The 25228-nt window shown below is 46.9% G+C and overlaps 2 protein-coding genes and 1 long non-coding RNA gene across 7 annotated transcripts; 2 read left to right on the top strand and 1 right to left on the bottom strand.

Moving 5' to 3' along the window:
• The first annotated feature begins 2385 nt into the window (after nt 1-2385).
• LOC130266297 (alanine aminotransferase 1-like) lies at nt 2386-15064 on the top strand. 2 transcript variants are annotated; one of them, XM_056515614.1, is made up of 10 exons: nt 2386-2580; nt 3436-3544; nt 4762-4892; nt 5674-5917; nt 6847-6926; nt 7609-7745; nt 9345-9516; nt 10217-10372; nt 10501-10661; nt 12897-15064. In XM_056515614.1, the coding sequence occupies exons 1-10, from the start codon at nt 2410-2412 to the stop codon at nt 12985-12987; spliced, it is 1452 nt and encodes a 483-aa protein (XP_056371589.1). In that variant the 5' UTR covers nt 2386-2409; the 3' UTR covers nt 12988-15064. The 2 variants fall into 2 exon arrangements, with proteins under 2 accessions (XP_056371589.1, XP_056371590.1); XM_056515615.1 differs by lacking the exon at nt 10501-10661.
• A 430-nt stretch (nt 15065-15494) lies between these two features.
• LOC130266296 (leucine-rich repeat-containing protein 14-like) lies at nt 15495-21184 on the top strand. 4 transcript variants are annotated; one of them, XM_056515610.1, is made up of 5 exons: nt 15495-15625; nt 15856-15981; nt 16532-16853; nt 16933-17553; nt 18777-21184. In XM_056515610.1, the coding sequence occupies exons 3-5, from the start codon at nt 16576-16578 to the stop codon at nt 19339-19341; spliced, it is 1464 nt and encodes a 487-aa protein (XP_056371585.1). In that variant the 5' UTR covers nt 15495-15625; nt 15856-15981; nt 16532-16575; the 3' UTR covers nt 19342-21184. The 4 variants fall into 4 exon arrangements, with proteins under 4 accessions (XP_056371585.1, XP_056371586.1, XP_056371584.1 ...); XM_056515611.1 differs by having other exon boundaries at nt 16563-16853; XM_056515609.1 differs by having other exon boundaries at nt 15495-15981; nt 16563-16853.
• On the bottom strand, nt 19556-25216 carry LOC130266301 (uncharacterized). Its single transcript, XR_008842814.1, has 2 exons — nt 25095-25216; nt 19556-24143 (listed from the first exon to the last, which is right to left on the bottom strand). It is a non-coding gene; the product is annotated as an uncharacterized LOC130266301 (long non-coding RNA).
• Between the last annotated feature and the right edge of the window lie 12 nt (nt 25217-25228).

Raw genomic sequence — 25228 nt, forward strand, 5'->3', positions numbered from 1 at the left:
GGGACTAATGGGATTAATGGGATCAATGGGGTTAATGGGGTTAATGGGATCAATGGGGTTAATGGGGTTAATGGGGTTAATGGGGTTAATGGGTTAATGGGGTTAATGGGGTTAATGGGTCAATGGGGTTAATGGGGTTAATGGGTTAATGGGGTTAATGGGGTTAATGGGATCAATGAGGTTAATGGGATTAATGGGGTTAATAGGATCAATGAGGTTAATGGGGTTAATGGGGTTAATGGGATTAATGGGGTTAATGGGGTTAATGGGATTAATGGGGTCAATGGGGTTAATGGGGTTAATGGGGTTAATGGGATTAATGGGATCAATGAGGTTAATGGGATTAATGGGGTTAATGGGATTAATGGGATCAATGAGGTTAATGGGGTTAATGGGATTAATGGGGTCAATGGGGTTAATGGGGTTAATGGGATTAATGGGGTTAATGGGATTAATGGGGTTAATGGGATTAATGGGATCAATGAGGTTAATGGGATTAATGGGATTAATGGGATCAATGAGGTTAATGGGATTGGGATGGGATCCAGCTGCTGCAGCACCTGGCGTGAGTTGGAGGCCAGATCCCGCCATAGGGCCCGGCATTGCTGGAATTATGGGATTTATGGGATTTATGGGATTGGGATTAATGAGATTGATGGAATAATGGGATTAATGGAATTAATGGGATAAATGAGAGAAATGGGATTATTGGGGAAATGGGATTGAGATTAATGGGAAAATAGGATTATTTGCATTAATGAGATAATGGAATTTGGATTAATGGGATTATTCTCATCGGGATTAATGGGATTGGGGCATTAATGGGATTATTTGGATTATTTTAATTAATAGGATTGTTTTGATTTATGAGATTAATGGGATTAATGGGGTTATCATGATTAATGGGATTATTAGAATTATTAGGATTGGGAAAATATGATTTGGATTCATGGATTATTCAGATTAATGGGATTATTCAGATTAATAGGATTAACAGGATTAATAGTATTTACAGATTGATGGGATTAATAGTATTCATGGGATTATTGGGATTTGTATTAATGGGATAAATTTTTTAATAGGTTTAAAGGGTTTAACGGGATTAATGGGTTTAATTGGGTTAATGGGATAATTTGGAATAATGGGATTACTTGGATTAATGGGATTAATAAAATTAATGGGATAATGGGATTGATGGGATACTGGGATTTGGGTTAATGGGTTCAATGGGATAATGGAATTTGGATTATTTGGATTATTTGGATTTTTTTGATTATTTGGGTTGTTGGGAGTAATGGGAATGGGATTAATGAGGTTAACAGGATTATTTGGATTACTGGGATAATGGGAATGGGATTCATGGGATTAACAGGATTATTTGGTTTAATGGGATTGACAGAATTGATGGGATTGGGACTGGATTTCCTCAGGGAAACTGAGGCACGTGATGGGTTTAAACTGAGTCCAAAGAAGAAACTGCTTTAATTATATGTTTATTGGATAAATTGAATTAATTAAAAAAAGAAATTAAAATTATTTTGCATTTTACATTTTATATTTATACAAATATTTGCAAAAAGACGTACTTAAAATATGGATTTAAAACAGGGGAATCCCCATTCCCAGTTTGAATTCCCCATTCCCAGTTTGGGGTCCTCACTCCCAGTTTGGGGTCCTCACACCCAGTTTGGGGTCCCCACTCCCAGTTTGGGGTCCCCAATTCCCATTCCCCAAATTTTTCCCATTTTCCCTTTTCCAACCCAAATGCCCTCCCCCAATTTCCCCCAAAATTTCCCTTTTCCAGTCCCAAATTCCTTCCCCGTTTTCCCTTTCCCAACCCCAAATTCCGACCCCAAATTTTCCCGATTTTTTGCCCATCATTCATTTTCCAACCCCAATTCCCTGCCCCAATTCCCATTCCCCAAACTTTCCCCAAATTTCCCCCATTTTCCCTTTTCCAACCCCTAAATCCCTTCCCCAAATTTCCCCAATTTCCCTTTTCTACCCCCAAATCCCTCCCCCATTTCCTCCAAATTTTCCCCATTTTCCCTTTCCCAACCCCAAACCCCTCCCCCATTTCCCCAAATTTTCCCTAAATTCCTCCATTTTCCCTTTCCCAACCCCAAATCCCTTCCCCAAATTCCGCCAAATTTTCCCCAATTTCCCTTTCCCAACCCCAATTTCCATTCCATTTCCCCAAATTCCTCCAAATTTCCCGCATTTTCCCTTTCCCAACCCCAAATCCCTTCCCCAAATTTCCCTTTCCCATCCCTAAACTCGCCCAAATTCTCCCAAATTCCCCCCGAATTTCCCTTTCCCACCCCGAATTCCCGCCCCCTTTCTCCCGTCCCGTCCCGTCCCCTCCGTGTCGCCTCCCCCTGGCGCTTCGCCACCGCCGCCGTCACCGCCATGGCGGCCGAGGCGACAGCGGGGACCGAGGGGACACCGACAGGGCCACCCCCGGGGCCACCAGGGCCACCCCCGGTGTCACCCCCGGTGTCGCCGTTCGTGCCACCCCTGGACTGCAGCGGTGACGACGCTCAGGCCATGGGCCGGGAGCCGCTGCCCGTGCTGCGACAGGTACCGCCAGTGTCGCTGCTGTCACCTGCTGGGTTCTGCTGTCACCTTCTGTCACCTGCTGTCACCTGCTGGGTTCTGCTGTCGCCTACTGTCGCCTACTGTCACCTGCTGTTCTCTCCTGTCCCCCAGGGATCACCGGGATTGTCCCCTCCTGTCAACCCCTGTCACCTCCTGTCCCCTGGGATCACCGGGAATGTCCCCTCGTGTCCCCCCGTGTTCTCTGGGAATGTCCCCTCCTGTCGCCTCCTGTCCCCCCAGGTCGCGCGGGGAATGTCCCCTCTTGTCACTCAGGGATCACCAGGAATGTCGCTGCTGCCCCCCCGTGTCCCCTCGTGTCACCCAGGGATCACCGGGAATGTCCCCTCCTGTCCCGCCCTGTCCCTGCGTGGCCCCCAGGTCCCATTGGAAATGTCCCCTCGTGTCACCTCCTGTCCCCCAGGGATCACCAGGAATGTCGCTGCTGCCCCCCCGTGTCACCTCCTGTCCCCCATGGGACATTGGGAATGTCTCCTCGTGTCCCCCATGGATCACGCGGGAATGTCCCCTCGGGTCCCCTCCTGTCCCTTCATGTCCCTCTTGTCCCCTCCTGCCACCCCGGGGATCACGGGGAATGTCCCCTCCTGTCCCGCCATGTTCTCTGGGAATGTCCCCTGCTGTCCCCTCCTGTCATCCCAGGTCCCACCGGGAATGTCCCTCCTGTCACCTTCTGCCACCCAGGGATCACCGGGAGTGTCCCCCAGGGCTCCAGGTCCCCTCCTGTCCCCCTGTGTTCTCTGGGAATGTCCCCTCGTGTCCCCTCGTGTCCCCCCGTGTCCCCCCCTGTCCCCAACTCCCGATCCGTGTCCCCGTTCCCAGATTTTGGCCGCCTGCGCTTTTCCCGAACTTTTGGACTCGCCCTCTCTGCCCGAGGCCGCGCGGGATCGCGCCCGGAGGATCCTGAGGGATATGGACGCCGGGAATATCGGTGGGAATATCCCAAAAAATCCCAAAAAATCCCCAAAAAATTGGGGGTTTTGGGGTCACTGGGGAGGGAAATGGATGGCGGGAATATCGGTGAGAATATCCAAAAAAATCTGGGGTTTTGGGGGGAGGGAAATGGATTCTGGGAATATTGGTGGGATTGATCCCATTGGATTTGGGGCTGATCTCAAAAGTTTTGGGGCTAATCCTACAGGATTTGGGTCTGATTCCATTTGATTTAGGGCTGATCCCACTGGATTTCGGGCTGATCACATGGAATTTTCCTGCAATCCCTCTGGATTTGGGATCCTCCATGGTTTGGGATCCCACTGAATTTGGGGCTGATCCCATTGGATTTGGGATCTTGCTGGATTTGGGGCCAATCCCATGGGATTTCCCAGTGTTCCCACTCTTTTGAGATCCCGCTGGATTTTGGGCTCAATCCTTTCTGCATTTGGGATCTTACTGGATTTGGGATCCCATTGGATTCAGGGACAATCCTGTTGGATGGGGCTGATCCCATTGGATTTGGGGCTGATCCCATGGGATTTGGGACAGATCCCATTGGATTTGGGGCAGATCCCATTGGATTTGGGATCCTGCTGGATTTGGGGATGATCATGCTGGATTTAGGGCTGATCCCATTGGATTTGGGGCTGATCCCGTTGGATTTGGGATCCTGCTGGATTCAGGGATGAACCCATTGGATTTATGGTCAATCCTATTGGATTTGGGGCTGATCCCATTGAATTTGGGGCCAATCCCATGGGATTTCCCTGTGATCCTGCTGGATATGGGATCAAGCTGGATTTGAGATCCCATTGGATTTGGGGCTGATCTCATTGAATTTGGGCTGATCCCATGGGATTTCCTAGTGGATTTTCCCACTGGATTTGGGATCCCGCTGGATTTGGGATCTTGCTGGATTTGGGATCCTGCTGGATTCAGGGATTATCCCTTTGGATTTGGGACTGTTCCCCTGCATTTGGGGCCGATCCCATTGGATTTGGGGCTCATCCTGCTGGATTTGGGATCCCACTGGAATTGGAGCCAATCCCATTGGATTTATGGCAAATCCTATTGAATTTGGGGCCGGTCCTATGGATTTGGGGCTAATCTCGCTGGATTTGGGGCTGATGCCATTGAATCTGGGGCTGATTCCATGGGATATTCCAGTGATCCCGCTGGATTTGGGATCTCACTGGATTTGGGTTCACACAGGTGGATACAACCACGAGCACCGATCCCACGGGGTCCCCGCCAAAATTTCCCGGTTCCTGGAATTCCGGGATGGAATCCCCTGCGACCCCAAAAACATCGTCCTGTGCAGTGGGACAGCAACGATGATCCCAGTGAGGAACGGGAATGGGATTTGGGATTGGGATATGGGATATGGGAATGGGATATGGGATATGGGAATGGGATATGGGAATGGGATATGGGAATGGGATATGGGATATGGGACATGGGAATGGGATATGGCGAATGGGATATGGGATATGCGATATGCAATATAGGATTGGGATATGGGAATGGGAAGGGGATATGGGATAACGGAATGGGATATGGGATATGGGAATGGGATTGGGATATGGGATATGAGATATGGGAATGGGATATGGGAATGGGATATGTATTATGTAATATGGGATACGGAAATGGGATAGGGGATAGGGAATATAGGAATGGGATATGGGAATGGGATATGGGAATGGGATTGAGATATGGGATATGGGATGTGGAAATAGGACATGGGGTATGGGATATGGGAATGGGATACGGGATATGGGATATGGGAATGGGATATGGATTTCAAATCCCGAAGTGGGAATGGGGACTCAAAACTGGGAATGCAGGCCCCAGACTTGGAATTCCCCCATCCCAATCCCGATCCTATTCCCCAATGCCATTTTCGATCCCAATCCCAATCCCCATTAATCCCGATCCCATTCCTGATCCCTTTCCCCATCCTAATCCCAATCCCCATTAATCCCAATCTTTATCCCAATCCCAATCCCCATTAATCCCGATCCCATTCCCATCCCAATTGCAATCCCATTCCCATCCCAATCCCCATTAATCCCAATCCCCATTAATCCCGATCCCATTCCCATCCCATTAATCCCGCCCCAGTTCGTGCTGTCCCTGTTCGTGTCCCCCGCCCCGTCTCCGCCCCCCGGGGTTCTGGTTCCGGTGCCGGGCCCGGCTCTGTGCCGCGCGGTGCCGGTTCTGGCGGGCGCTGAGCCGGTTCCGTTCGCGCTGAGCGAGTCCCGGGGCTGGGCCGCGAGCGGGGCCGAGCTGCGCCGGCGGGTCCGGGAGAGCCGGGGGCGCTGCGAGCCGCGCCTGCTCTGGGTGCTCAACCCCGGCGACCCCACCGGTGAGTCTGGGCTCGGACTGACCTTGGGCTGCGCTTAAACCCACCTCGGGCATCAGTTTCACCTTTAGGCTCGGCTTAAACAAATCCCGTGCCTCAGTGTCCCCTTTAAACTCAGTTTAAACCCATCCCGTGCCTCAGTTTCCCCTTTAGACTCAAAGTCATCCTGTGCTTCAGTTTCAGTTTAGGCTCGTCTTAAACCCATCCCGTGCCTCCATTTCCACTTTAGCCTCATCTTAAACCCATCCCGTTTCTCAGTTTCCCTTTAGGCTCATCTTAAACCCATCCTTTACCTAATTTTCTCTTTAGGCTCATCTTAAACCCATCCCATGCCTCAGTTTATCCTTAGGCTCAACTTAAACCCATCCCATGCCTCAGTTTCCCCTTTAGGCTTAGCTTAAACCCATCCCATGCCTCAGTTTCTCTTTAAGATCAGTTTAAACCCATCCTATGCCTCAGTTTCCCTTTAGGCTCAGTTTAAACCCATCCCGTGCCTCAATTTCCCTTTAGGCAGGGATTAAACCCATCCCGTTCCTTAGTTTCCATTTAGGTTCAGCTTAAACCCATCCTGTGCCTCAGTTTCCCTTTAGGCCCAACTTTAACCCCTCCCGTTCCTAAGTTGCCCTTTAGTCCCAGCTTGAACCCATCCTGTGTCTCAGTTTGCATTTTAGGCTCTGCTTAAAACCATCCTGTGCTTCAGTTTCCATTTAGGCCTGGCTTAAACCCATCCTGTGCTTCAGTTTCTCTTTAGGCTCAGCTTCAATCCATCCCATTCCTTAGTTTCCATTTAGGCTCAGTTTAAACCTATCTCATGCCTCAGTTTCCATTTAGGCTCAGTTTAAACCCATCTCGTGCCTCAGTTTCCCTTTAGGCTCAGCCTAAACCCATCCTGTGCCTCAGTTTCCCTTTAAGCCCGGCCTAACCCCCCTTAGGTCACGTTTTAAGCCGGGCTGAGATGCAGGAGCTGCTCGAGGTCGCGTACGAGGAGTCGCTGGTGGTGCTCGCGCACGAGGTCAGCGGGAATTCCCAAAAATTGTTTGGGAATTTTTTGGGAATCTTTGGTGAATGTTTTTGGGAATTGTTTTCGAGATTTTTTTAGAAATTTTTCAGGGTATTTTTGGGAGTTTTATTGGGAATTTTCTGGGAATTCTTTTAGAGAATTCTTTTGGGAATTGATTCAGGGAAGTTTTTTGGGGAATTTTTTGGGGAATTGTTTTGGGAATTTTTTAGGAATTTTTCAAAACTTTTTGGGGGATTTTTCTGGAAATTTTTGGGAATTTTACTGGGGATTTTTTTAAATTTTTGGGACGTTCTTTGGACAATTTTTCGAATTTTTTCTGGGGTTTTTTTAGGAATTTTTGGGAATTTTGTTGGAAAGTTTTTGGGAATTTTGGGAATTTTTTCAGGAATTTTTTGGGGCAGTTTTTTGGTAATTTTTTTTCACTGAATTTTATTGTTTCGAGGTATTTTTGTTCACCGAATTTTATGTTTTTTGGTGGAAATGTTTTCCACTGAATTTTATTTTTTCGGGCTGGAATTTTTTAAGGGGAATTTTTTTTCCTGCCATTTTATTTTTTTTTTCTGGGAAGTTTTTGGGGGAATATTTGCTGAATTTTTTTTTCCAGATAATTTTTTCCTGGGGAATTTCTCCCACTGACTTTTTGTTCCGTTTTGTGGATTTTTCGGGAATCCAGGTGCACCAGGATCTGTGTTTCAGCGCCGAGCGCCCGTTCCTGCCCTTCCGGCGCCTCCTGGCCGAGCTGGGACCGCCCCTGAGCGACGGCGTCCAGCTCGTGTCCGTCTATTCCCTGAGCAAGAGCGCGGCTGCCGAGTGAGGAACCGGAATTTGGGAATTTTGGGGAATTTTTGGGAATTTTTTGGGAATTTTTTGGGAATTTTTTGGGATTTTTTCGGAATTTTGGAGAATTTTTGGGGGGGGAATTTTAGGAAATTCCTGCCACTCCCTGAGCGCCACCGTGGAGTGAGGAACCGGAATTCGGGGGGAATTTTGGGGATTTTTGGGAAATTTGGGGAATTTTTTCAGAATTTTTGGGGGGGAATTTTTGGGGAATTCCTGCTAGTCTCTGAGAAAAAGTGCCGCTGTGTAGTGAGGAACTGGGAATTTTGTGGGGGGATTTTGGGAAATTTTTGGGAATTTGGGGATTTTGTCAGGGATTTCTCAGAAGAACGAGTGAGGATTCAGGAACTCCCAAAATTCCCAAAATTCTAAAATTCACAAAATTTACAAAATTAAAAAAAATTCACAAAAGGCCCAAAATTCAAAAAAATTTCCCAGAATTCACAAAATTCCCAGAATTCACAAAACTCCCAAAATTCATGGAGTTCCCAAAATGCCCAAAATTCACAAAATTTGTAACATCCTCAAAGTCTGCAAAATTCCCCAAATTAGTGGAATTTCCTAAATTTGCAAAATGCCCAAAAGTTGCAAAATGCCCAAAAATTGCAAAATGCACAAAAGTTGCAAAATGCACAAAATTAGCAAAATTCCCGAAATTCCCCAAAATCCTGGAATTCAAAAAATCCCCGAAATTCCAAAAATTCCCAAAAATCCTGGGATTTCCAAAATTTTCAAAATTCCAAAAATTCACAAAATTCCCAAAAATTCACAGAATTCCCAAAATTCCTGGAATGCCCAAAATTCCCGGAATGCCCAAAATTCCAAGAATTTCCTAAATTCAAAATATTCGCAAAATTCCCCCCAAAAAAATCCCCGGAATTCCCAGAATTCCCAAAATTCCCAGGATTCCAAAAATTTACCAAATTTGGGGAATTTTAGGAATTCCTTGGATTTTGGGGAATTTGGGAATTTTAGGAATCCTGGGCATTCTCAAAATCTTGCTAATTTTTGGACTTTTGCTAATTTGGAGAATTTGTCGGGAATTTGGGGAATTTTTGGAATATCAGGAATTTTGGAAATTCTGTGTATTTGGGAGTTTGGGGATTTTGTGGGATTTTGGGGTTTTTGTGAGGAATTCTGGGAGGAATCTTGGGAATGTTTCAGGAGTGGGTTCCAGGCCAGGTTCCTGGAATGGGAATTTCAGGAATATGGGGAATTTGGGGGATTTTTGGAAATGTTTCAGGAGCGGGTTCTGGGCAGGGTTCCTGGAGCTCAAATTTTTTGAATTTCGGGAATTTTGGGCATTTTGGGAATTTGGGGGTTTTTGGGAATTTTGGGCATTTGGGGGACTTTGGGAATGTTTCAGGGCCCGGTTCCCGGAGCTGGATTTTGGAGATTTTCAGGATTTTCAGGATTTTGGGGGATTTTCCAGGAGCGGGTTCCGGGCGGGGTTCCTGGAGTTCCTGAACGTGGATCCCAGGATCCTGGCCCCGTTCCAGCTGGCCCAGTCCCTTTCAGGAATTTTGGGATTTTGGGGAATTTGGGAATTTCGGGAATGTTGGGATTTTCCAGGAGCGGGTTCCGGGCAGGGTTCCTGGAGTTCCTGAACGTGGATCCCGCCATCCTGGCCCCGTTCCAGCTGGCCCAGTCCCTGCCCCGGCCCTGCGTCCTGGGCCGGATCCTCCTGGAGCTGGTCCTGGAGCCGCCGGACGAGCGGGATCCCATCAGCAGGGAGCTGGAAAAGGTGGGACAGCCTAAATCCTATAAATCTCATAAATCCTATAAATCTTATAAATCCCATAAATCTTATAAATCCTATAAATTCCATGAATCCTATAAATTCCATAAATCTTGTAACTCTCATAAATTCCGTGGATCCCGTAAATCCCATCCCGTGAATCCCATAAATCCCATAAATCTCATCCCATTATGCCATTATCCCAATTCCATCAATCCCATTAATCCCTTCAATCCCAGTTCCATTAATCCAAACCCCAATAAACCCAATCCCAGTCCAGTTAATACCAATCCCATTAATCCAATTTATTCAATGAATCCAAATCCCATTAATCCCACGAATCCAAATCCGATTAATTCAGATCCCATTAATACCAAGAACCTTCATTTCAATCCAATTAATCCCATCCATCCCAATCCCATTAATCCCTTTAATCCCAGCCCCATAATCCTATTAATCCCATTAATACAAATCCCATAATTCCAAACCCAGGATCTGAATCTAATCCCAATCCCGTTAGTCCAATTAATCCCATTAATCCAAATCTCATTTTCCCATCACTGCCTGGATCTGTGCTGGGATCTGGCCTCCAATACCTGCCGCGTGCAGCAGGAGCTGGATCCCATCCCAGTCCCATTAACCCCATTAACTCCATTAATCCCATTAACCCATTAATCCCATAATCCCGTTATTCCCATTATCCCAGCACCGCCGTTCCCTGTGCCGGGATCTGGCCGCCAACGCCCGCCGGGTGCAGCAGCAGCTCGGCCGCGCCCTCGGGATCCGGTGCCAGCCCCCGGCCGGGGGACCCCGAGTGTTCCCAAAATTCGAGATCCCGCCCCGAGCCCGGAGCCAGGCCCGGGTGAGACCGGGGGGACAGGACAGGGAGGGGACACGGACATATCCTGGGGACACAGGGACACCCTGGGGACACCCCGGGGCCAAGGCCACCCCGGTGTCCCCTGTCGCAGCCGCTCTGTCCCCACGCAGGCGCTGGGTCTGGAGCCCGACGGCTTCTTGTGCCAGTGGCTGCGGGAGAGAGCGGGGCTGGGGGTGACAGCGGGGAGCGACTGCGGGCTGGGGACAGGGGACAGCGGGGACAGCGGAGACAGCGGGGACAGCGGGGACAGCGGGGACAGCTGCCACCTGGGGTACGGACAGGGGACAGGGGACAGCGGGGGGACATTGGGGGGAGTGGGGACACTGGGGACATGGGAGGACACTGGGGGGAACTGGGGACATTTGAGACAGTGGGGGATATGGGGACATTTCGGGGATTTGGGGACATTGGAAGGACATTGGGGTGACATGGGGACAGTCGGGGGACTGGGAGGAGTGGGGGACATTTGGGGAGTGAGGACATTGGGGGATTGGGGGACACTGCTGGATGGGGGATGGGAGGATGGGGGCGGGAGGAGAATGGGGTTGGGGTTGGAATTTTGGGATTTGGGGATTTTGGATTTTAGGGTGTTGGGATTTTTGATTATTGGGTTGTGAGATGTTAGGATTTTGGGGTGTTGGGATTTTGGGGTGTTGGGATTTTGGGATGTTGTATAACAGAATTGGGTGCTGGATTTGGGACTTTGGGGTGTTGGGAGTTGGGATTTTGGAATGCTGAGATTTTGGGATTTTTGGTGGTTGGTCTTGGATTTTGGGATGTTGAATGTTGGGATTTTGGAATTTTTGGCCGTTGGGATCTTGGGATTTAGGGATTTGGGGTTGTTGGATGTGGAATTTTAGGACTTTGGGATGTTGGGATTGTTGGGATGTTGAGTGCTGGAATTTTTGGATGTTTGGATTATTGGATTTTGGGTTGTGGGCTGTTGGAATTTTGGGGCGTTGAGTGTTGGGATTTTGGGATTGTGGGATTATTGGGATGCTGTATATGAGAGTTGGGCACTGGATTTGGGGTGCTGGGATTTTGGGATTTTGGGGTGTTGGGATTTTGGGATCTTTTGTGTTGGGTCTTGGATTTTGGGATGTTGAATATTGGGATTTTGGGTGTTGGCATTTGGAGATCTTAAGACTTTGGGGTTTTGGGATTTCTGGATTTTGGGATGCTGAATGTTGGGATTTGCGTTTGTTGGATTTTAGGATTTTAGGTGTTGGGATTTTGGGATGTTGGAATTGTGGGACGTTAGGATTTTGGGATTTGGGCATGTTGGATTTTGGGGTGTTAGGATTTGGGGATTTTTGGCTGTTGTGTGTTGGTTTTGGGATGTTGGAATGCTGGGATCTTGGATGTTGGGATTTGGGGCATTGGGATTTTGGGATGTTGGGATTTTGAGGCATTGGGATTTTTGGTCCATTTTTGGGATGTCAAATGTAGGGATTTGGGCTTGTTGGATATTGGGATTGTTGGATGTTGGGATTTCGGGATGTTGGAATCCTGGGATTTAGGAATGTTTTGATGCTGAGATTTTAGAATGCTGGGACACTGGGATTTGGGGATTTGGGATTTAGGATTTCGGGATTTGAGATTTAGGATTTTGGGATTGGGGATTTGGGATTTAGGATTGAGGATTTCGGGAGAATTTTGGGATTTATGGATTTGGGATTTGCAGGTTTGGGGATTTGTGATTTGGGGATTTGGGCATTTTAAGATTTGTGGATTTGGGTAGATATGGGAATTTAGGATGCTGGGATTTGGGGATTTGGGTATTTAGGATGTGTGGATTTGAGATTTGGGGATTTTGGAATTTGGAAATTTGGTGTTTAGGATTTGGAACTTTGCGAATTCGGGATTGGGGATTTGGTGATTTGAAATTTGGGATTTGGGGATTTAGGATTTGGGGATTTTAGGATTTAGTGATTTGGGAAGTCTCAGATTTCAGAATTTGGGAATTTCAGGATTTGGGAATTTGGGGATTTTGAGAATTTCAGGATTTGGGGATTTGAGATTTGGGGATTTTGGAATTTGGAAATTTGGGGTTTAGGATTTGGAACTTTGTGAATTCGGGATTGGGGATTTGGTGATTTGAAATTTGGGATTTGGGGATTTTAGGATTTGGTGATTTGGGGATTTGGGAAGTCTCAGATTTCAGAATTTGGGGATTTCAGGATTTGGGGATTTAGGAATTTTGAGAATTTCAGGATTTGGGGATTTTGGGATTTTTGGATTTGGGGACTTTAGGATTTGGGGATTGAGGATTTTGGGGTTGGGGATTTTGGAGATTTGGGATTTTTGGGGATTTGGTGATTTGCCATTTGGGGATTTGGGTTTTGGGGATTTTCGAAATTGGGGATTTTGCGATTTGGGATTTGAGGCGGATTTTGGGGACTTGTGGAATTTGGGGATTTGTGGACTTGGGATTTCGGGCATTTGGGATTTTGGGAATTTGGAGTTCGTGGACAGCTGCTCCCACAGCCTGTCCTGCTCCCCCCAGGCTGTCGCTGCTGCTGCCGCCGCCGGTGATGAATCGAGCCCTGCAGCTCCTGTGCCACTTCCACGGGGAATTCCTGCGGGAATTCTCCTGAACCCCAAATTCCAGCTGGGAATTCTCCTGAACCCCAAATTCCTGCGGGAATTCTCCTGAACCCCAGATCCCTGGGAATTCTCCTGAACCCCAAATTCCAGCTGGGAATTCTCAGGAAGAGGCTCCAGATCTTCAGGATTTTGGAAAAAATTTCCAAGGATTTTTGGGAATTTTCTGAAATTTCTGTGGTTTTTCCCTGAATTCTTCACAAATTCCTGATAAATCCCCCCAAAATTTCACCATTTTCTCAGATTTTTCCCCAGAATTCCCAGATTTTTCATTAATTTTTTCCACAATTCCCCAATTTTTCCCCAAGTCCAATTTTCCTGAATTTTTGCAATTTCCCCCCAAATTTTCCCATATTTTCCAAATTTTCTCCCAAATTTCCCCATTTTCCCCAAATTTTCCCAATTTCCCACCAAGTTTTACCCAATTGTTTTCAAATTTTTCCCAGTTTTTGCCCCAAATTTTGCCAGTTCTTACCCAAGTTTCCCCATTTTTCCCTGATCCCCTAGATTGTCCCAAATTTCCTCATTTTTTCCAAATCCAGTGTTTCCCAAATGTCCCCATTTCCCCCCAAAATTCTTTGAAATCCCCCATTTCCCCCAAATTTTTCCAAACTTTCCCAATTTCTGTTTTATTCCCAAATCCCTCAAATTTTCCCTACTTTTTCCAGAATTTCCCCAAATTTCTCCCCAAATCCCTCAAATCTCCCCCAGATTTTATCCCAATTTTTTCCAGAGTTCTCCAGAATTTCCCAATTTCCCTCAAATCCCTCAAAATTTTCCCAGTTTTCCCCCCAAATTTCCCCCAGTTCTCCTCATTTTTTCACAAATACCCCAAATTCTTCCATTTCCCCCTCAAATTTTCCCAACTTTTCCCACAAATTTCACCATTTCCCGCCCAGATTTTCCCCATTTTTTCAATTTCCCCCCAAAATTCCCCCCCAAATTTCCTTGAAATCCCCCATTTCCCCCAAATCCCTCAAATTTCCCCAAAATTTTCCAGAATTTCCCCAATTTTCCCACAAATTTCCCCATTTTTCCAAAATCCCCCAATTTTCCCCATTTTTTTCCCAAATCCCTCAATTTTCCCTCAGTTTTCCCTCAATTTTCCCTCAATTTTCCCCCAGATTCCTAAAATTTTTCCCCAAAATTTTCCAGAATTTCTCCAAATTTTCCCCAAATTCCTTGAATTTTCCCCCAAATCCTGCAAATCTCCCCTAAATTCCCCAATTTTTCCCCAACTTTTTCCTTGAATCCCTCAAATTTCCTCCAAGTTTTCCAGAATTTCTTCCAATTTCCCACAAATTTTCCGCCTCCATGTCCACCAAATTTTCCAGGATTTCCCCAAAATTTTCCCCAAATCACCCAAAATTCTCCCAATTTTTTTCCCCCAAATTTCCTTTAAATCCCCCAAATTTCCCACAGATTCCCCTCCCAGCCCGGATTTTTCCCACCTTTTCCTCTATTTTTCCAGGTTTTTTCCGGGAATTCCCGTTGGATCAGCACCGCCAGCCGCTCCCTCTCCTCCCGCCGGGTGCAATAAACGATCACAGAATTCCCAAAATTCCCAACATTCCCAAAATTCCCCAAATTCCACCCTCGGAGCAGCTCCAGCAGTGCTTGGACAAGAAAAAAATGGGATTGGAAAAGAAAAATTGGGAATTGGCCCCAAAAAATGGGGACTTTTCCCCAAATAAAAGGGATTTTATGGCATAAAAATGGGGAAATTACCCCCAGAAACTGGGATTTTTTTTTCTCATAAAAATTAGGAATTTATTCCCAAACAAATCAGAATTTTTAGCCAGAAAAATTGGGAATTTGTCCCCAAAAATTTGGATTATTTTTCCATAAAAATGGGGAAATTGTCTCCAAAAACACGGATTTTCTTCTCATAAAAATGGGGAACTTGTCCCGAAAAAATTGGCATTTTTTTCACCATAAAAATGGGATTTTAGAGAGTAAAAACTGGGAATTTGTCCCCCAAAATTGGAATTTTTTCTCATAAAAATGGGGAATTGATGACAAAAAGTTGTGAATTCTTTTCCCATAAAAATGAGGAATTTGTGACAAAAATTGGGATTTTTTTTCCCCCATAAAAATGGGGAATTTCACAAAAAAATTTGGAATTTTATTTTTCCAGAAAAATTGGATTTTAGGGTATCAACATGGGGAATTCCCGCCGCGGCCCCTCAGGAGCCCCTGGCTGGGTTTCCGCCGCCGTTCCCGCAGGAATTCCGCTTCCCAGCACTTCAGCAGCACCTTCAGCTCCTGCTGCCGCTCCATGGCCGCGGGAACCGGGATCGGGGATGAGGGATCGGGATCGACATGGAGGGAGACTCGGTGGGGACCGCAGAGTCGCCTCAGAGCGAAACTCCCGCTCCCCCCAGCGCTAACCAATAGGAAAGCAGGAAATAGTGACTGACAGCAAAAAGAACCAATGGAAAGGCGGAAATCAAAGGGTTTGCCCACAACGCTGTAGAGCCAATGAGAATTAAATAAAGCAATGACAGACAGCTGAAAGATCGAATTAATTCGCCCCCTGGGTGGGTCTCGCTCCCTGATTGGTTGTTACACGCAGACACGGAAGTGAAGCTTCAGTACAGGCTGAGGGCGAGTTGGGACTGCGGGTGGGCAGTGAGTGGGGGGCGCCATGTTTGGGGTTGGCGGCAAAGCCGGTTTTGGGAATTCCTGAGGGGACTTTGGGATAATTTTGGGATCCCTTTGGGAATTTCGAGATTCCCGGAGGGGCTTGGGATCCTTCAAGGATTTTGGAGTGGCCTGGGTGTGGTGTGCGTACTCCGAGACCCTCGTTAGGAGCTCCATTGAGGGTAACCTCACAACACCGCCCTCACCTTCTCCCACAGCTTCATCTTCCTTCGGGATATCCTTGGATTCGGAGTTTCCCGGTTATTCTCTCTAGTGGTTCTGAATCCTGAGGGTGAAGCACGGAAAAACTCTCTATGAACCGCAAAAAATACTTGTAAGAGTAGGTATGTATTTATTCAGTGTTCAGGTGCATGGGGATAGCTCCTCCAAAACCATGCACACCTTTGGCAACCTGCACTTCTCCTTTTATTCTCTACAAACTGGGACTACACAATACGCCTAATACACATCCATTGCCTGTCTGTGCTTCATATTAAAATTAACTCCACGTCTCTTTCTTTCTGCGCATTGTTCCTTTCTGGTTGCTCTGGTGTTCAAATGGGGTTCTTTGGGATGGAGTAAATAGTCTTCCTCTCAGATGAACTTTTCACTTTGCCTCCCTTGCCCTTGCTGTCTTTTTCATCCTTTGGTCATCATCTAGACTTTGATTCCAGTTTTCCTGCTTTCAGGGGTCTGAGGACCCCCTTATCCTGTGGTGCCTTTGTCCTTGCATCCTGTCTGTGCACTCCAGCTCTTGACCTCACCTTGTAGCCTTGCTTTGCTTCTGCTCTTGTCAGCACCGTAAATTACAGTAAATGCATAGTTTTGTGAGGCCCCTTTTAGTGAAAGCATTTCTTGAGGCTTGATTATTAATTCTCAGTTTCTCTGTCTCAGAGGTTCACCAAATTTAATCTACTTCCCACAGCCCCCCAGAATCCATGGATTCTCTCCTTCTCCTCTGCGCCCGCCGCATCGTCGCCCAGCGCCCTCTTCCTGCCCTTCCTGCTGATTTCTATCCCGTCCTTTTCCAAGCGGCATTCCTGGATGGAAGAGCCCTGGTCCTGCAGGATTTGGTGGCCACTTGGCCTTTCCCGGTGCTCAACTTCCAGCAGCTCCTGGGACACCTGGACTGTGCTGGGATGATCCCTACATTGACTGTGTCCAAGCCGTCATGCGGGCGTATGCAGGAGCTGGTAGAACCCAGGCACCAATCGAGGTTGGTTTTGGGAATTCCAGCATGGCCGCAACCTCCCATACTTCCGGGTATTTTGATGTTATCTTCCTATTTTTTCCAGCGGGTGCTGGCTGCATGTTCTGGACATGACAGCAGTTATGGATGACCCAGAGTGGAGGAGCGAGTGGACCAGCACAAAGGCTTTGGCCAGGGCTTGTGTGGAGGTGTCCAGGCACCAGCAGAAATTCCAGAGGCGAGGATCCAAGAGGCACAGTGGATGCTCTGGAGCCACCACCGGTGAGGCTACTCCGCGTCCCCCGGGCATGGACGTCCACGCCGACCTGGTCATTGACAGAATTGCCTATGGGTTCCTGTGTGAGGCGCTCCAGCCCGGAGCTGTTGGCCTGCTGCGCCTCAAATGCCGTGAATTCCAAGCAGTGAACATCTCAGCATTAGAGATCGTGACTTTGTTGGAATCTCTGGATCCCTCCTGTCTGCGGAGAGTGGAACTACCTGTCTATTTGGGACTGGCAGACCTCTTGATGATCCTGCCGCACCTCTCGCGTTTCCCGGAGCTGCGCAGCCTCAAGGTCCGGTACAGCAAATTGGACCTGGAGCACCTGACGCCAGAATCAGCCATCAGACTCCGCTGCGTGGCCCGGCAGCTGGGAATGCTGAGCGGACTCCGAGAGCTCAACCTGAATTCCACCAGGCTCTCTGGGAATCTGCACCAGATCCTCTGGTGAGTTTCCTATGGAACAAGGCCTTCCTGTGCTCCGGGGGTATTTCCAATGGTTGGGCTCGTGGACCTTGAGGGTCTTTTCCAATCTGAGTGATCCCGTGTTTCCAGGAGTTCATTATCTCAATGTTCCCAAGATTCCATTATTCCAACAGTTCGTGACTCCATAGTCCCATAATGCCATGATCCCAGAATTCTGTGATTCCAGGATTCCCAAAGGCTGAACTTCAGGATCCTGGAGGTCTTCTCCAATGATTCCATGATTCCAGGATTTCGTTAATGCATTATTCCCATGATCCCATGATTCTTTTATCCAGTAGTTCATGACACAATGTTTCCATTATCCCATAACTCATATTCCCAAAATTCCATGTTTCCAGGATTCCCAAAGTTTGGGCTTGATTGGTCTTGAAGGTCTTGTCCAGCCTGAAGGATCCATTGATTCCAGGAATTCATTATCCCAGTGTTCCCATGATCCTGGTATTCCGTTATCGCAATAGCTCATGACTCAATTATTCCATCATCCCATAATTCCATGATCTCAAAATTCCGTAATTCCAGCATTCCCAAAGGCTGAATTTCAGGATTTTGGAGATCTTCTCCAATCTTAGTGACTCCATGATTCCAGGATTTCATTATCTCAATATTCCCACGATTTCATTATGCTAATCCTTAGGTACAGAATTCCTAAAGTTTGGGCTCGAAGGTCCCAGAGATCTTTTCCAACCTTAGTGATCCCTGGTTCCCATGATCCCATGATCAAATAGTCCAGGACTCCATGATTCTATCATCTCATAATTTCTTGATTCCAGTATTATCAAAAGTTGAAGTTGATACTCCTGAGCACTTTTCCAACTTCAGTCGCTCCGTGACCCCATAACTACATGTTAACTCTGTGATTCCAAGACCTCATAACTCCACAATTCCACAATTCCTGAACTCCATGATCCCATAATCCCAGGATTCTGAAAGCTTGGAGATTTTGCCCAAACTAAGTGATGCCATTATTTTATGATTCCATGACCCCATCATTTCAAAATTCCAGAATTTTCAGAGGTCAAACTCAATGCTCTTGGTGCTTTTTCCCAATCTCACCCATCCCACAATCCTGTGATTCCACAGATGGAATCCCAGCTCACACTGCCGCATTTCCCCAAGAATTCCTAAACTGCCACTTCCCACCAATCCTCCCTTGGGCCTCACCTTCCCCTTTTCCCTTCTGCCAGCGACCTCCAGGCTCCGTTGGAAAGCTTGGATTTGGGCAACTGCTGCCTTGTTCCTGACGACCTCACCTTCCTCTCCCAAAGCATCCACGCTCCGGCCCTCAAAAGGTTGGATCTTTGGGACTTCAACATCTCCCAAGATCTCTTGGAGCCATTCCGGCTGCTCCTGGAGGAAGCCTCGGCCTCGCTGCTGCACCTGGATCTCACTCATGGCCGCATGGACGACTCTCACCTGGCCGCGCTGCTCCCGACGCTCCTGTGCTGCTCCCGCCTGCGCTTCCTGGGACTCTACGGCACATCTCTGTCCATGGCCATGATCAAGAATCTGCTCCAAAAAACCTTGAAGCTGCCAGATCTCCACCTGGTCGCGTATCCCATCCCCGAGGATTGCTACAAATGGGACCAAACAAAATTCGATCGGAATATATTTTTTAAGTTTGTGGATTGGGAGCTTTTGTCAGCAGCCGAGGAGGACATTTCCCAGCTGCTGGCAAATTCCGGGAGAACCGACCTCGTCTGGACTTTCAGAACCTTTGACCATGGAGCCCTGGACTTCTTCTCCTTGTGATTTGGGAAAACCTGAGAGGCAGGAAAAGCTCAGAGCTTCCATCGCAGAAAAGCGTCCCCACCTCCTTCCTGAAATCTGTGTTTTCTGCCACATCCCAGTGCTTTTCTGCCTCATCCCAGTAGTTCTTTTTCCTTCATTTTGGTGCTTTTCTGCGTGGTTTTGTTAGCTTTCTCCATCATCCTTATGTTTTTCACACCTCTCCCAAAATTTCTCCCTGGTTTTCTAGTTTTCTGGTTGTTTTTTTTTTTTTTGAGGTTTTTCCTCCCCATCTCGAGAGTTTTTCCTTCATCTCAATATTTTCCCCCTCATCCCAGCATTTTTCTGCCTTTCACAGTATTTTTACCCCAATTTCATTATTTCTCCTGGCATTTTTTCAGCTTCTCCTTGTTTTTTTCTGCCTCATCCCAGTATTTCTCAATCCCATGTCATCATTTTTCCATCCAATCCTGGTGTTTTTTCTACCAGGATTGGCTTTGTAAGGCCAAATTCCAGGAGACTCCAAGGTTGGATTCCACGGGAAGCTGCCAGAAGAGTCTCCTGTGTCTAGCTGATCCCTTTGGGAACAGCGGCAATACCTCTGGAATAAGAATTGAGTCAGAAGCAACCAGTCATTGCACAGCTGGAATTCAGGAACAGGAATTTGGGAAAGGAGCAATTCCGGAGACAATTCCAAAGTGCTGGAGTGGAAATACCCAAAATTCCTTGGTGCATCCAAAGGGAAGCTCATCCTGGAGCTCGATATTAGGAGGGATCTGCGGATCCATGGAAAAAGGAGTAGATTCCTGGCACGAATCCCATGGTGGAAAAAACCTCTGGAGCAGGATATTCCTGACGGATTGATCCCTTGGAAAAGACCATGAGGAGTTGTCTTCCATGGGAATGACACACTGGAGAAATCCATGGAAAACTCTTGCCATGAAAGGGATTTGCAATACAAAATGCCTTGAAAAACTGATTTTGGGATGGATTCACAGAGAAATCCATGGAAAACTCCCCTGGGATGGTCCCAGCTCCCAGTGCTGCTGGAGGGATTAAGGGAAAGCTGAGAAAGAGTGAATTGAGGGTGGGAAAAGTTGGATTTGAGGTCTTTTTATGCTGCTCTGATCCTGTTGGGAAGAAACTCATCCTATCCCAGATCCTGAGTCAGTAGCGCCTAGACAGGATTTACAGAGAGATCTTTCCCAATCCTGATACCGATCCATGAATCTTCCAGGTTTTCCTTCATTGCCACCTTATTTTGGAGTTTTCCCACCTAATCATGGTGGTTTTCCACCTCATTCTGAGTTTTTTTCACTTTTTAGCTCTGTTTTCCTGTGGGAATCCTTAAAATCAGAGGGTTTTGGGAAAGCTGCAAAAAAGCCTCAGAGACAACAGAACTGCAATTAGAGCTAAGCTGAAAGCATAAGGCATGTCAGCAGAAAAGTTCTATGAGATGCAGAAAGCAAATACAAATAGAACAATGGTCTGTGAATTAACTCTTGGCTAGAATAACTCTCTAAGCTGCAGAAAAGATATCTAGCAAGATATTAGGAAGATCTAAGCTTAATAATGGAGCTCAGTGCATTGTATTTTAAAGCTTACATCAGGTATTGTATTTGAAAGAAGCAAGCATTGATTTAACCAAAGGTACATGTACTTACAGTGGTTGGATAGAACTACTGTCAATATGCTTTTGCTTTGGTGCTTGGTCAAAAAACTTTCAAAGTTCCTTGTAACATCACATTCTCTGGCTGTTGCCAAGGACATGAGCTGCTGGCATCTTCCCTCTGTCCCATCCATGTAATGAGTCTGATGGTTGGGTAAGAAAAACAAATAATAAAGCAGCTCGAGACGCGTTCCACAGCAGTCCCGTCCCGTTTGTGACTCTGTGCATAAACCCATGGCTGGCATTATTTTCCTACCTCATTTTGGCAGGTTTTGCCTCATCCTGGTGTTTTTTCACCTTTTCCCAGTGTTTTCAGCCTCATTTTTCTATTTTCCCCTGATCCCAGTGTTTTCCTACCTCATATCACTGTTTTCCGCCTCATTTTGGTGTTTTTCCAGCTCATTTTGGGATTTTTTCCTCATCCCATTCTTTTTCCCCTCGCTCTGGTGTTTTCCCCCTTTATTTTGGTTGGTTTTCACCTCATTTTGGGTTTATTCTTTTATGTTATCCCAGTATTTCCCCCCTCATAGGTGTTTTTCCAACTCATTTCTGGTATTGCGAGCCTCATTCTGTAGGTTTCCACATAATTTTTTTGTTTTAGTAATCATCCCATTATTTTCCTCCCTTATTCTGGTGTTTTTTCTCATCATTACGGTTGTTTTCCACCCCATTTGGGTATTTTTTTTTGCCATCTCCCATTATTTTTACCCTCATTCGGGTGGTGTTCTCCTCATTCCAAGTTTTTTCCACCTCATTTTGGGTTTGCCTTTTGTGTTTTTTTGCCTTTTCCCATTATGTTCTCTCTCATTCTGATGTTTTTCCACCTAATTTTGGGGTTTTTTTCTTCATCACTTTTTCCAGTTCATTTTGGTATCTTGGGCCTTCACCTGCCAGATTTCTACATAATTTTGATATTTTTCTTTTTATCCCTCTGGTTGTCCGCTTATGGTTTTCCCCCTAATTTTCATGTTTTACCACCTCATCCAAATCATTTTCCATCGAATTTTCGTATTTCAGGACTTAATCTATGTGAGGTTATTTACCTTGTTTTTGGTCGTTTTCCACCTCATTTCTCTGTTTTCATCCTCATTTTGGTGTTTCCCTGATCACTGTGGTATTTTCTCCCTCATTTTGGTGCTCTCCCATCATCCCGATATTTTCCCACCTGCGTAATTTTGCCTTTTTTTTGCCGGGGTTTCTTTGGGATATGGGTTTTTTTGGGATTTGAAGGAGTACTCACAGAATCACCAGGTTGGAAAAGACCTTCAAGATCATCGAGTCCAACCCCTGCCCTAAGACCTCAACTAGACCATGGCACCAAGTGCCACATCTAGACTTTTTTAAACACATCCAAGCATGGTGACTCCAACATCTCCCTGGGCCGACCATTCCAGTACTTGATCACTCTTCCCGTGTAAAACTTTTTTCTAATTCCAAACCTAATTTTCACTTGATGCAGCTTGAGACGGTGTTCTATGGTTCTGTCAGTTGCTGACTGGAAAAAGAGAGCAACCCCACCTGGCTACAGCCACCTTTCAGAGAGCTGTAGAGGCTCAACAACCCCAGCTCCCTCAGCCGTTCCTCACAGGGTTTGTGTTCCAAGCCCCTCACCAGCCTCGTTGCCTCCTCTGGACGCGCTCGAGCGTCTCAACGTCCTTCCTAAACTGAGGGGCCAGAACTGGACACAGCACTCAAGATATGAGCTCACCAGTGCTGAGTCCAGGGCAAGAATGACCTCCCTGCTCCTGCTGGCCACACCATTCCTGATCCAGGCCAGGGGCCATTGGCCTTCTTGGCCACCAGGGCACACTGCTGGCTCATGTCCAGCTGCTGTCCTTCAGTGCCCCCAGGTCCCTTTCTGCCTGGGCACTGTCCAGCCACATGACAGATATTATCATTCACACCATCACTATCAGAAACCAACTATTTCCTAATTACAATTCATGAGAAGTTTATTGGCCTACCAGCTTTTGTCACATCCTACTGTCAAATGCCTTAAAGACAATCATCTGAAATCACCCCTTGTGGGTTCCATGACAATGCATCTTTCATAATTCTATTTCTCCAAAGTATCCAGTCTGATTTGCAATGCCATCCTTTGAAACTTCTTTCTAGGTCCAATTCTCTCTCAACAATACCTCTCCTATTCCATAGCATTTCTAAGTCAGCATTTCTTATCTCCATGTTTGCACACAGATGCACACAGTGTGAGCCTTCTGGCAGGCCCTGAGAACTCTCTAGAAAACCGTTTCCCACATTTCCCTCTCTGTCTTGAACAGAAAGAACTTCTTGGATGGTTTTGTTAATTATTCACCGTGCACAGTGAAGTGCACAAGGCACTATCACTAACATTGCCACTATAACAATCCATGCATAAAAACCTATTTTGCAAAGCTCTTTTAGACAAGGGACAAAACCCCATCCTTCAAACAAGTCGTCTAACCATGATCCATCCTTTGTTTTAATTGGATTTGTTCAATCTCTCCATTTTTGAAGTTGGTTGTGGATGGACACTGAGTGGTCAGATAAGTTTATACAACACAATCTTTCAAAATCCTCACAACACGCCCACATGCCAGTGAAAGAAAATCGATGGCAGCTCTGTTCTGTAAGATTTCATGTCTGACAGCACTGACATCTGTCATCCTGTCACTAATTACAATGGAAGTAGCATTGGCATCCTTACTCATCTAACGCCCCACTCGGTAGAATTATTTCCATGCCTCACCTGAGGTGAGTTGAGGGAGAAATAAAGCTCATGTGACTTGTTTTGATGAGTCCCCAGATTTGAAATTGCTATTCCAGTTTTCTTTATAAAGATGGGCAAATCTTTTTGCTCTATGTTTTCTCTTGATGGCTTTTTTTAGCACTAGGTCCTGTCTCAGTGAGCTGTCCAATGCTACATGGGCCATCTTGAATTTTTGAGGGAATTTTGAGGCCTTCTGTCAGGCCCTAAAACTCTCTACAAATCCATTTCCCACAGGCCAGCAGCGAAAGGAGATCGTTCACCTGTTCACACCACAGACCCCTGGAACCACTGATCAGCTCAAACACTGCAGGCAGGAACAGCTCTGCACAGACTCATCCTTTTCCAAGGGTCCCATTTGGTTACATGCACTTGTACCCACCCCAGTTTTCCATGATGTAAAAACCATTCCTAACAGAAAATCCCAAACCAAGAAGCCAATAGAAACACAGCAAACAGCACACAGCAAACCTCACTGGTGTGAAAACCTGCAGCCCTGCCTGCTCACCCTGCCTGCGCCAACTGCCGGCAAAAACTGCCGAGCCACGGCCCTGTTTGCCCGCTCTGGGTCACCGTGGGACACCCCAAAAAGTCCCAGGACCCCCTAAAATAAACATGCCCCATTTCAGGAACTGTCTAAACCAACCCAAGGATGCTCTCAGACCCAAAAACCACAACAAGTATCCTAAAATTCACTCTGAAGGACAACCCATATCCCCCAGTACCCTCCCCAGATCAGTTCTCATCATTGCAGGGATCCCCAAATCAGCTCAAAGACCACTCTGGTACTGCCAAACCACCCCACTCACACCCCAAAACACCACATGACCCCCCTAAACCAATCCTACTCATTCAAGGGATCCCTTAGCAACCCCTAAGACTCTCTCATACCCCCTAATATACCTCAGGTACCCCCAAATATGCACCCCCCTCATTCCAGGGATATCACAAAAACTATCAGTACCCCACCAAACCAAACCTGCCCCATTCCAGGGCCTTCTAATCCCAGCCCAAAAACCCCAAAACCACCCCAAAGACAGCACAAAAAACCCCAGGACTCCCCTACTCTAAATCCTGCATTCCAACACCCCCCCAAAACCATCATAAAGACCCTCTAGCATCTCAAAACCAGCCTTAGGACCCCCTAAACAAATTCAGCTCATTCCAGGCAATACCTAAATCACCCCAAACAGACCCCAGCAAACTTAAACTACCTGCAGGACCCCCTCAGCCACCCCAAGCACCCCTCGAAAAGACCCCCAAACCAGGCCCCCGCCCCGCCTCCCCTAATTCCAGGAATTCCCTTCAGGGATTTCCCCTTCGTTCACGCAGGAATTCCGCTTCCCAGCGCTTCAGCAGCACCTTCAGCTCCTGCTGCCGCTCCGTGGCCGCGGGAACCGGGATCGGGATCGGAATTGGGGATCGGGAATCGGGATCGAGCTGGAGGGAGGCTCGGCGGGGACGCGAGATCGCCTCAGAGAGACCCTCCCGCCCCC

Source organism: Oenanthe melanoleuca, unplaced genomic scaffold (assembly GCF_029582105.1).
Source record: "Oenanthe melanoleuca isolate GR-GAL-2019-014 unplaced genomic scaffold, OMel1.0 S011, whole genome shotgun sequence".
Classification (NCBI taxonomy): Eukaryota; Metazoa; Chordata; class Aves; order Passeriformes; family Muscicapidae; genus Oenanthe; species Oenanthe melanoleuca.